At 56.3% G+C, this 11,178-nt stretch overlaps 1 protein-coding gene across 1 annotated transcript in view; it reads right to left on the bottom strand.

Moving 5' to 3' along the window:
- The window catches only part of SLC60A1 (solute carrier family 60 member 1), a gene marked incomplete at its 5' end in the record, with an annotated part of 35,648 nt that overhangs the window by 14,337 nt on the left and 10,133 nt on the right, over positions 1-11,178 (bottom strand). The window contains 4 exons of the mRNA XM_006159356.2: positions 653-768; positions 1,141-1,306; positions 5,060-5,323; positions 6,060-6,258. Coding sequence (XP_006159418.1) covers positions 653-768; positions 1,141-1,306; positions 5,060-5,323; positions 6,060-6,258 — 745 coding nt within the window. The remainder of the gene's footprint in view (positions 1-652; positions 769-1,140; positions 1,307-5,059; positions 5,324-6,059; positions 6,259-11,178) is intronic.

Below are 11,178 nucleotides of genomic sequence, written 5' to 3'. Positions count from 1 at the left end.
GTGCTGCAGGAAAAATTTTTAAAAAGGCATGTGCACGCATCTCATTTTACAGACGAGAGAGCAGACAGGAAAAGCGACCTGCCCAAGGTCACCCTGAGCTGGAATCGACCAGTACTGTCATGGGTCATTTAAGTTTTCTCTTTGGAGAGTCCCTCATATGACCACCAGTTCATCCATCAGCCATTCAGGACCACCCTAGCCTAATCCTAAGGGGTTTCTGGGCAAAGCCACGCAGAAACGCAATGGAGGTCAGCAGTGGGATGAGGGGACAGGAGGCCGTCTCCCTGAGGCCTGTGCACAGCGTTGGCAAAGGAGCCCAGGTCCGGGACGTCATCCAGGCAGCAATGTCCCAGAGCTGCTATGGTATGACTGCTCACTGGGGTGGTGGGGCGGAGCACTCTGAACAAAGAGGGCAACACACCAGCCAGGCCCCTACCTACAGCAACCATGGGCCGGGACAGCAGCCCGGAGCACCCCGGGGCCATGAACCATTCTGGAGGCGTGTCCCCAGCACTTCGCACTTTCGAGTCAACTGTGCTGTGGGCGAGGTCTCCAGGAAGCCGTGATGTTCCTCTCATTCTCTGGCTATGCCCAGGTGTGATCTCCGGTTAGAGGGTCTCCTCATAAGGGGCACCCATGGAGGCAGGCTCACCGTCATCCCATCTGTCATGAACAGGACCAGGGCGGCTGTGATGTGGATGGCGAAGAAGGAGTAAGGGGCGCCTCTGCAGTTCTTCCTTCGGCAGCAGCTGAACAGATCCTCGGGCCCTAGGGGAGAAACGGGGGCACATGTGAGACCTGGCACTCAGAAGAGCAGGCCAGGGCGGGGCCACTGCCTGCCACCACTTCTCTAGCTTTCTGTTAGGAACAATCTCTGGGGTCATCCACAGTCCTGGTGGAACCAAGGCTCAGAGAGGTGAAGCAACTTGCCCACAGGACACAGGGAGAGTTGAGCAGAACAGAGGCTGGAGCCAGGAGCCAGGTCTGCCTTCCTCGTTCTCTTGGCCAAGCTGCTCCATCTCCTGCCTCATGAGACCAACAGGGCCAAGAGTTTCTCCTATTATCACCTCTCTGGGAAAGGGGTTGCCAGGGAAGCCCCTTGGGAGGAGGCTAATCATGCATGCTCTACAGCGCCCCCACCTGGGTGTGGCTGGAACTTCGGGGGCAGCGAGGTGTCTTCTTTCTCAGGAGGCCGGGTCTCCATGGCCAGCTCATCTGCAGACAGGAGCAGCGGCCTCCTCTGGGGGCAGCAGGTCAGCAGCCGCTCCTTGGACAGCAGAAACAGCACAGCCAAGGGCACTGGAAGCTGCGGGGCGGGGCAGAGGGTCGAGAGAGTCCTGCCTGGTCAGGCTCCCCTTCCCCACACCTGGCCTGCTGCACACATCTCCACGGGGCGGCCGCCCACCCCTGCATCTGCACCGTCTTGGGGAAGACAGCTCTTTTCCAAGGGTGCTCACCCTAAGAGCCATCCTGGAAATGGGCCCTACCTGGAGTGGACCCTACCTTAACCACACCCACTTCCCTGAGAAGACACATACTTGTCAGTGCAAAGCTTAGCTGCACACGGGGCCTCTGCTGGCCCGGGACAGGTGCCAGGTAAGCTTGTTTCTACATCCCTTCCCGAATGAGGCTGGAGCACGGCACCTCTCATGCCTTCATGCTGGTAGATTGCGTGCTGCTTTCCTTACAAAGCAGTTGCTCTTATCTGTCACAGTGCTGTAAAATGTGCTAGAGGGGACTGTTGGTCCCATTTTCCAGATGGAGCAACCGAGGCTCAGCCTTATCACTTAGTCATACCTTGCTAAAACTAAAAACGACTGGAGAGGTAAACTAGAGACCCGGAGAACAGAAGTGTTCCGGTCACGCAGCTGACGTGGGGCAGGGCTAGACCTCACTAGCGCCATCTTCACCTCAGGGACCGTCTGTGTCCTGGAAGGGTACAAAGGTTCTGCTCAGGGGCGTGGTTTCTACACTGGGACACACAGACACGGACTCCTTTCCATGGAAAAGTGCATGTTGGAGGGACCAGTAGTTGGCATAATGGTAACATCGCTGGATTCCCACACGGCTGACAACGGTTCAAGTCCCAGAACTGGAGGCTTGAAACTCACTGTGCCTATGTGCATGCCTGCCCAAAATCCCAAGAGGAGGCCTATGTGCATGTCTGCCCAAAATCCCAAGAGGAGAATGGAGGATAAGGGATTGCAGGGTGGCCATCCCCACCGGGGGGGGATTTCTCACTGTCTGTCTGTCTGTCTCTTCAGTGAGCACACAAACCCTACGGCAAAAAATCTCTCTAAGAAAAAAAGACAAAGAAAAGTGCATGGTTTTATTTATTTATTTATTTTTTGGAGACGTTTTTGCTATAGGGCGCGTGCGCTCGCCAGACAGACAGAGAGAGACAGAGAGATAGAAAGCGAGAAATCACCCCCCACGGGGGATGGCCACGCCGCAATCCCTTCTCCTCCATTCTCCTCTTGGGATCCTGGGCATGCACACACACACGCGCCCGGCGTGAGTTCAAGCCACCGGGTCCGGGTCTCGAACCGTGGTCGACTACGTGGGAGTCCAGCGACATAGCCATTATGCTCACTGCTGGTCCCAGAAAGGTGCATGTTGGGCCAGCTCCACAGCATGAAGGCTACGGGAGCTGAACCCCACATGGTCATGATTTGAATCTCAGCCCTGGGGCTTGAAAAACACACCAGGGGTGCGTGCAAGTGTGTCCCCAAATCCTGACAGGATGGGGAGATGGAGGAAAAGGGATTGAGGCTTGACCACACCCATGAGAGGGACTTTCTCCTCTCCCTCTCTCTCTGGCAAGCACACACACTTTCTGGTAATTAAAAAACAAAAAAGCAGAGTGCATGTTTACCAGCCCCACACATGCAGGCCCAGAGTTCACTTCACTGCTATTTACTGAAGCGGCTGAGGTTTTCCCGGAGCTCCCCAGAGCAATAGGAAACGCCTTCTGCTTCTGAGGTTGCCTGGAGAAGCCTCCAGAACCTCCCCCAGGTGCCCCTGCCTGTAGCCAGCCGCCCTCTGTGCCAGGAAGCTCTCCATCAACTCCACTGCTGCCCTTCCTGCTGCCGCCGCAGCCCAGGTCCTTTCCTTAGGAAGGCGAGGAACCCCGGGGCTGCAGAAGTTCCCTGAGGCTGGTGCAGAGCGGAGGGGGCAGCCAGTGCGGCTCTGGCAGAGCCCTTTGGCTCCCCTGGAGCCAGGCCGACTCACCCAGGTGGCTTTCCAAGTTACCTAGCAGGGGTGAAAGGCAAAACCTCCCCTGTGCTGACACCTCCCTGTGGTGACCTTGAGAGCCTTTGCACACTGGAAAATAAGTCAAGGTCAGACACTGCCCCTGGGAGTGATAAAGCTGCGACTCGGACCTCAGTGGGAACAGCTGCCCTGGGCCGAGTCGGGGAGACACCGCCGTCCCGCTAATCTGCTAGTGGAAACAGGAAACCCACACGGAGGCCTAGAGGGGCAGAATGCCCGCCCAGGGAAAGGCCAAGGGAAACAGCTGTAGAAGAGGCGTGACCGCTCAGGTGGGGCTTTCCAGGGAGGTGGGCGGCAGGCAGGACTTCACAGAGGATTGGCTGGGGGGGCTGGCAGGAACACACCCGGTTTTTACAAGAATGCCATTCAGGAAGACAGCTCCACTCAGAGAAGGCTGGGGCGGGGGTGTGCCGGTGCGCCTGTGTGCCCACGTGCATGCACAGCCCTGTTCTCTCCCATGGTGGACTGTTTATTTTCAGATACAAACCAATGGAACAGTCCGGAAATCCTGCAGCAAACAGGGTTCCTCCCGGCTGCACCTCGTGGGACAGGAGGACAGACCTCAGACTGAAACCAGACAGTCTGGCTTCCTGGCCCCTGGGTCCCAGCCTTGATTTTGTACTGAGGGTACACCTTCCCTCTGCAGTTCCCCCTCAAACGTGCAGGCCCCCCTAGAAGGCACAGGCCCAAAGCTGTCCTGTTTAAAACAATGGATGTGCATGGGCAGAATGGGGAAGGGGCAGAGCAGGGGGTTTCTGAGAGTCACTAGTGAAGACTCTGGTCCAGGAAAAGGAAAGTTCCAGAGAGGAAGAACAGAAACACAGTCACTATGGCAGCAGGTGAAAGTCTATCTGGGCGGCAGGAGTCGGGCTTTCCACCCAGCTGGGCCTCTTACCAGCCCCCTTCTCGGGGCCTCGGGCCAGCAGTGGTGGAACACCCCTGCCGTGCTGCTCAGCAGAACCAGGGGTCTCAGAGGTCCCTTTTGGCACCACCTGCGTGGCCTCACTTGGAGGCTCAGCTGCTGGAATCCCACCTGCCTGGCTCTGGAGGGCTGGCAAGTCTCCCCAGTGCAGAGGCTCCAGTAACCACAGCACCTCTATCCCACAGCCAGCCGATGGCCACCTCCATGCTAGGCCTAAACCAGGGGTCAGGGCCACTACGGTGTCCTTCACAGTCCTTTCCAAGCTGGGGGTGATGTCTCCCCTTCTGACCCTCTGGAATAATGTGGGAACCCAATCTGGGTGGCCAGACACCAGTGGAGGCTTCCAGGCAGAGACCAGAGTTCGTGCCCTCGGCACCTGACCCAGCCACAGAGTGAGCGAGTCGAGCTCTGCTCCAAGGCCAGGGTCCCTGGAGGTCACCTTGTCTCTCCCCCTAGCCTCCAAACGAGCCACCAACAGCAGGGCACACCAGCAAGGAAGGACCCAGGAGAAGAACCGGCTTTTCCTGCCATGGCCTGTGACTGACAGGGTCACTTCCCCTGACCTGAGAGGAGAAGGGCTGGCTCACTGTGGCGCCTTCGATGGCCTCAAACCCAGCCTGGTGTTCACTATGCTAAACATGCTCCCTGCCTTACCTGCCCTGAGGCTGTGGTCACAGAAGGTCACGCTGAGGGACCAGAGACCAATCCTGGGGAGGCCCAGCTCTCCCATCCTTGGGCCTCCGTGATGGCGCCTCAGCCCAAGCAACATGCCTCCCAGAACCCACAAAGCTGCCCTGGGAGCTGGAGGCCTAGGGCGAACGGACTGTCCACTAGCTCCCCACCACCCTGCCGCGGGACACTCACATTGATAAGGGCCATGATCCAGAAGGCGTAGGACACATGAGTCCTGGCCCCGTGCTTCTGGGGCAGCCCAGTGACCGTCTGGTTGGGCCACAGCTGGGTCTCAGTGTGATGATGCTGGCTGAGGACCCCGGCAGCACGGAACAGGTGGCTTCTGGACGTGACGTTGGTTGTGCTATTGCCCGGCAGGCAGCTGGCCTCAGACAGGAAGGGGTCGGCGATCAGGGGGCTCAGCAGCGCTCCGAAACCCACAAAGAAATGGAGCACCTGGGGAGGGGGACATGGCTGGCTCAGGCCAAGGAGGCCAAGATGGCCAGGCCTATTCAGAGGGCTCACAGCCCCCACTTGTGCCCGCAGAGCCTGGCCCCACAGTGGGTGGCCAGGGGAATGGGAAGCAGGAGAGGAGGGCAGTATGAAGCCCTTCTGCCTCTCACACAGCCCCCCATGCAGCTGGATAACGAGCAACCAAGCCCCTCCCTCCCTCCTCTCTTGTCTCCTGTCTTAACTCCCAACTAACATGGAGCTGTTTCTGCTGTGCACACACCTGAGGGGAAGGGCACTCAGTAAAGGTTAGGGTGGATCCCACATGGCTGACTGCGTGGACCTGGCAGTTTGAAAACACACTGGGTGCGTGTGCGCGTTGCATACCCAAAACCCCAGGAAGAGAATGGAGACAGGACTGTGGCCTGGCTATCCCCTCTGGGGGTGATTTCTCACTTTCCCTCTCTTGTTTCCTGGTCTTAATCCCCAACTAGCATGGAGCTGTTCCCGCTGTGCAAACACCTAGGGGAAAGGGGCCCAGTGAAGGTCAGGCCTGGGTAGGAGGGTGCCCTGGGTGGCTGGGAGCGAGAGGAGGGAAGGAGACAGGCGAGAGGGAAGAGGCACCAGAGCAAACAGTGAGCTCTGCCTGAGTCACCGCCTTGTCCCCAGGGAGAAGGCCGGCCACGCCCCCACCAGCCCACAGGCTCACCCTGCCAACCCTCCACCACCGCTGGCCGCTCACCTGCAGGAAGACAGCCGAGTCCTGCTGGTACATCCTCACCAGCTGCATGTTGGCCACGGTGTCGATGCAGCCCATGGCCAGGCCCGCCAGCGCCATGACCAGAGCCAGCACCGTCACATCGCTGCAGAAGGGGATGACGGCAAACACCAGGGAGATGACCAGAGAGGCGGTGAAGAGGGCCCACAGGGACTGGGCCAGGCTGCAGCAGGGGAGGGTGGAGTCAGCAGAGGGGCCTGGAGCCGTGGGTGTGGCCAGACCCCATCCTTGTCCCCCACTTGCAGCGAAACCTGGGGAAGCCAGGTAGAAAGGGAGGGGATGCAGGAAGAAGCTTGGTCGGCCTGACTAGCTCCGTGTTGTGGGCATGTCCTTGAAGGTATCCGTCTCCTAACACAGAGATCTGTCTGCCTCCAGGGCTGCTGTGGAAATCCCAGATGCTGTGCACTGACTGGCATACAAAGTCTAACAATGGCTTCGTTTACGAACAAGTTTATATTGTTTACTTAAACAGTTATTTTTAAACTTATTTATTGTTATGAACTACCAGAGGGCAAGAGAGAGCATGAAAGAGGGGGGAAAGCTTCCCCCAGTAAGGCGTGGCCGGGCCGCAATCCTTTTCCTCCACTTTCCGCCAAGATTTGGGGCACATGTGTGGGCCCCTTTTTCAAGCTGCCAACATCAGGATTTGAACCACAGTCAGACACGTGGGATCCAGCTCCCAATGTACTTAACCACCGTGCAATAGGGCTGGCCTGCTCAACGATTATACGGAAAAATGTTTCCCATTCCTTCAGGCCTGAGCCACCTGGACCAAGGCTCACAGCAGATGTTGTGGGTGACAGGAGGTGTCTGAGTGGTGACCCCATTGACCGCCCCCTTCTTCAGACAACAGAAGCACCCACAGCAGGCTGAGAGAGCATTCCCCAAGGGTGAGTGAATGAATGAATGAATGCGTGGAGTGTCTGAGATGCCAGCGATGCCCCTGGGATGTCCTGCCCAATAACAGAGTCCCGGAGAAAGGCTTAGAGACTTGTATTTTCTGAGGCCTGAAAGGCTAAGGGGTGTGTGTGGGGGGTGAGGGGACGGGGAGGAAGCAGCAAGAAGGTTCTGGAAGGGCAAGGTTGTGGAAGAACTTAGATTATGAAGCCCTGGAGACCTGTTTAAGTGGGAAGTGAGCAGGTAGGGGAGGCCCCCAGAGACCCCTTGGGTCACGACTTTTCCCAGAGCTTGCCTCTGAGCCCCTGGGCTCGCAGCCGTGGCCCTCGGCCATCTCATCTTGCCCCATCTTTGACTGTATCCCTTATCGGAACTGCTCTGCTGATAGCGGCAGTTCGTTATTTTCTCTTTCTTATTTCCAGGCTGATCTGTTGGGGAGATTACAGAACACGACCCCAGTTGCCAGCTCAGAGCTCAGTGTGTGCGGGGAACTGGAGACCCCCTTCAAGGCCGGGGTATAAGAAGGAAACCCAGGAGAACTGTGTTGGGGGAGGCCTGTTTAGGCCCCCCAACTCCTCAGCGTTCAGTGGGTTCCGCTGTGGGCCCAGCTCTAATGCCCCCTGCAGTGCAGCCTCATGTCATACGTGTCCTCCCTGGCACCCGCACAGAGGCCAACAGCTACGGGCTGCTACCATGGCAGCACTCTCACAAAACTCTCTTCCCTGGAGACGCTCGACCAGCCTCCGGTGCCCTGACGTGTCAGCATGATCCGAGGGCCGCTCACTGACCCCAGTACACATGCAGGTCACGTCTGCCTCCACCCTCGCCACTTTGTGGTAAAGCGAGGACACGAGTCAAGTACGAGTTCTCTCTCGAAGGATGAGCACGCTGCCATCATGGCCTTGGACAGCCTGGGGGAGGCCAGCCAGTGGCATGGAGGTTAAGGCACTAGATCCCACATGGCTGACTGCAAGGATCGAGTCCTGGACCTGGCAGCTTGAAAAACACACTGGGCATGTGTGCACTGCATACCCAAAATCCTGAGACGAGAATGGAGAAGGGATTGTGGCCTGGCCATCCCCCTGGGGGCGGGGGAGATTGCTCACTTTCTCTCTCTGTCTCCCTCTCTTCAGCAAGTGCATGTACTCTATAGCAAATTAAAACAAAAACACAAACACAAACAAACAAGAAAACCACTTGGGTGAAAGTCTCGACAGTTAAGTGACAGCAAAGTCTGAGGCAGCGGGGCCCCGAGTTGGTGGGCTGAGCTGGGAAGGAGCTGTGGGGAGGTGAGGGCAAGGCGCTGATGACAATAACTAGCGCCACAGTGTCCGCGGGAACACCTGGCCTGTGTCCTAGACACTGGGTGACGTGACAGCACTGGGAGGGAAACTGTAATGTGCTCATTTGACTCATGAGTAGACTTGGGCTGACAAAGGCTAAGGACATGGCTGACAAGCCTGGACGCCACCCCCAGACTTCTGACTTTCTGTTCCCTATGCTATGCTGCTCTCCGTGCGGGAATGACGGTGCACGCACATGTACGCACATGTACACACATGCACACACACGCACACACGCGCAGCCAGGCTGGAGAGGGGGCATGGTGCAGAACAGGAGGCCAGATTCTACAGAGCCCAGACGGCTGGCTGGGAAGCAGAGGAGAGCAGGTGCAGTCTCAAGCAGGTGCCTCCGCAGGCCCCTCTGGGCGTTTGGTCAGGCGGGACATTAGAACTGCCGGCTCCACCGCGAATTCCCCAAGGCATCGGCTGCAGCCTATTTGTCGAGGAACCCACGCCTGGTACCATGCTTGGCCCCGAGAAGGCGCCCGGCCCAGGCCAGTGGCCGTTGCTAGTGAAATGGAATTAGGGTTCGAGGAAGGCAGAATGGAGACCCAGGAGAAGGGGAAAGGTCAGGGAGGGTTGGTGGCCCCTGCGGGCTGCCTGCCTGTCCAGGCCTAGCCTTTTTGCCATTTGTTATTTTTTTGTCCCCTCGCACTTCACCATTCTGGGGCTCTTGGTGCACAGGGGGCCTTTTTTTTTTTTTTTTTTTTTTTTGTCCCAGGCCCAGTGACAGACGGGGGGAAGGATAAAGAGAGACAACAGACGGAAAGAAACAACGCTGGCGGGACCCAGGCCTGGGAAATCCCTCCTGCATCTCCTGCCAAGCCCTGGGCTGAGCTGGACGCCTGCCCGGCCCGCTGGGAGTGCTGAGCCCATCGTGGGCCTGGGGTTTCTGGGCATCACAGAGAGGGAGACTTGCTCCCCCAAGTGTGGACAGCTGTACTACAGGAAATCTTGTTTTTAGATCTCAGACTGCCCACCCACCCCAACTGCTTCAGTAGGACGGGACTGTGCCCGGGCTTTCCAAAAATCAGCCTGAACAATTTCGTTAGAATGGTGTGCTGTTGCCAAGTCCTAGATCCATCCCAGAGCCAGACTGACGTGCATTTATTGCTTGTTTTAAACGGCTTGGTCAATAGCCTCTTCCAGGAATGGGGGTAATTGAAAATTATAGAATAATAACGTCAAAACCATTTGGCATCAAGGATGTAGCGGGATCCGTAACCAGAAGACTGGGTTCTTGGCCCACCTTGGCCAATACCCAGTGGTGTGGCTTGGAACAAGCCACTTATACTCAGCTCCTCTGAGCCTTACTTTCCTCCACTATAAAATAGGGATTAAGGAACCAGCAGATGGCTTAATGATTATGTCGCAGAACTCCCATGTAGTTGATCATGGCTCAAGTCCCGAACCCGGCGGCTTAAAACTCACACTGGGTGCACGTGCGTGCATGCCCAAACTTCTGAGAGGAGAATGGAGGAAAAAGGATTGCAGCATGGCCATCCCCTCTGAGGGATGATTTCTCACCTTCTTTCTCTCCGTCTCTCTGGTGAGTGCACGTGCTCTATAGCAAACATTTCTCTAAAAACATAAATAAAATGGGGATATAATAAAAAAGGAGCCAGCCCATGGCCTGGTGGCCAAGATGGCTGGACCTCACATGACCAACTATGCTGTTTGAGTCCTAGATTCAATGACTTGAGGGGCACACCAGGCGTGTGTGCGTGCTTACCAAAATCCCTGGAGGAGGAAGGAATGGAAAAGGGATTACAGCATAACCATTCCCCAAGAGGGAGTGCTTTCTCACTTTCCCTCTCTCTCTGATGAGCACATGTGCCCTCAAGCAATTTTTTTTAGAGGTATTTTTGTTATAGGGAGTGAGCTCTCACCAGAGAGAGAGACAGAAAGTAAGAAATCACCCCCCTGAGGGGATGGCCACACCACAATCTCTTCTCCTCCACTCTCCTCTCAGGATTTTGGGCATGCATGCACAAGTACTTGGTGTAAGTTTTAAGCTGTCGGGTCTGGGAATCGAATCGCAGTCGACTAACGTGGGAGTCCAGTGACATAACCATTATGCCATCTGCTGGTCCTCCATCTGGGCATTTTTTTTTTTTTTGAGAGGTTTTTTTTTTCACTATAGGGCGCGTGAGCTCGCCAGACAGACAGAGAGAGACATAGAGACAGAAAGCGAGAAATCACCCCCCAGGGGGGATGGTCACGCCGCAATCCCTTCTCCTCCATTCTCCTCCCGGGATCTTGGGCAGGCACGCACACGCGCCCGGCGTGAGTTTTAAGCCACCAGGTCCGGGACGCGAACCGCGGTCGACTACGTGGGAGTCCAGCGACATAGCCATTACGCTAACTGCTGGTTCCCCATCTGGGCATTTTTAAGAAAACTTTATGGGGGGCCAGCAGGTGGCATGGTGGTTAAGGTGTTGGCACTTCCACATGGCTGACCACGGTTTGGGTCCTAGATCTGGTGGCTTGCTTTCTTGCTTTCCTTCTCTCTTTCTGGTCAAATTAAAAATGAATGAATGAATAAATTAAATTAAATAAATAATTGTTAAAAAAAAAGAGAAAATGTTATGTATAACCCTGTGCTGAGATTTGAGCTCGATACCCGCCAAAATTGTACTTGTTTATATACCTCTATACACACGCATACCATCAGGACTAGCCCTGGAACGCAGCAGGCAGGTGCTGGGCACTGGGACTGCAAGCTCACAGAGATGACCGCGGTTGAATATCCTGGCCCTGGTGGGCATGTGCTGACAGGATGGACAAATGGAGAAGGGACTGCAGCATGTTCCTGTCCCATGGGCTTGGGAGGGCGTTTTCTC

This window comes from Tupaia chinensis, unplaced genomic scaffold, assembly GCF_000334495.1.
Source record: "Tupaia chinensis unplaced genomic scaffold, TupChi_1.0 Scaffold000627_1, whole genome shotgun sequence".
Taxonomy (NCBI): domain Eukaryota; kingdom Metazoa; phylum Chordata; class Mammalia; order Scandentia; family Tupaiidae; genus Tupaia; species Tupaia belangeri.
Note: the sequence above shows the minus strand (reverse complement) of the source record. Positions and strands in the feature narration are given on the sequence as shown.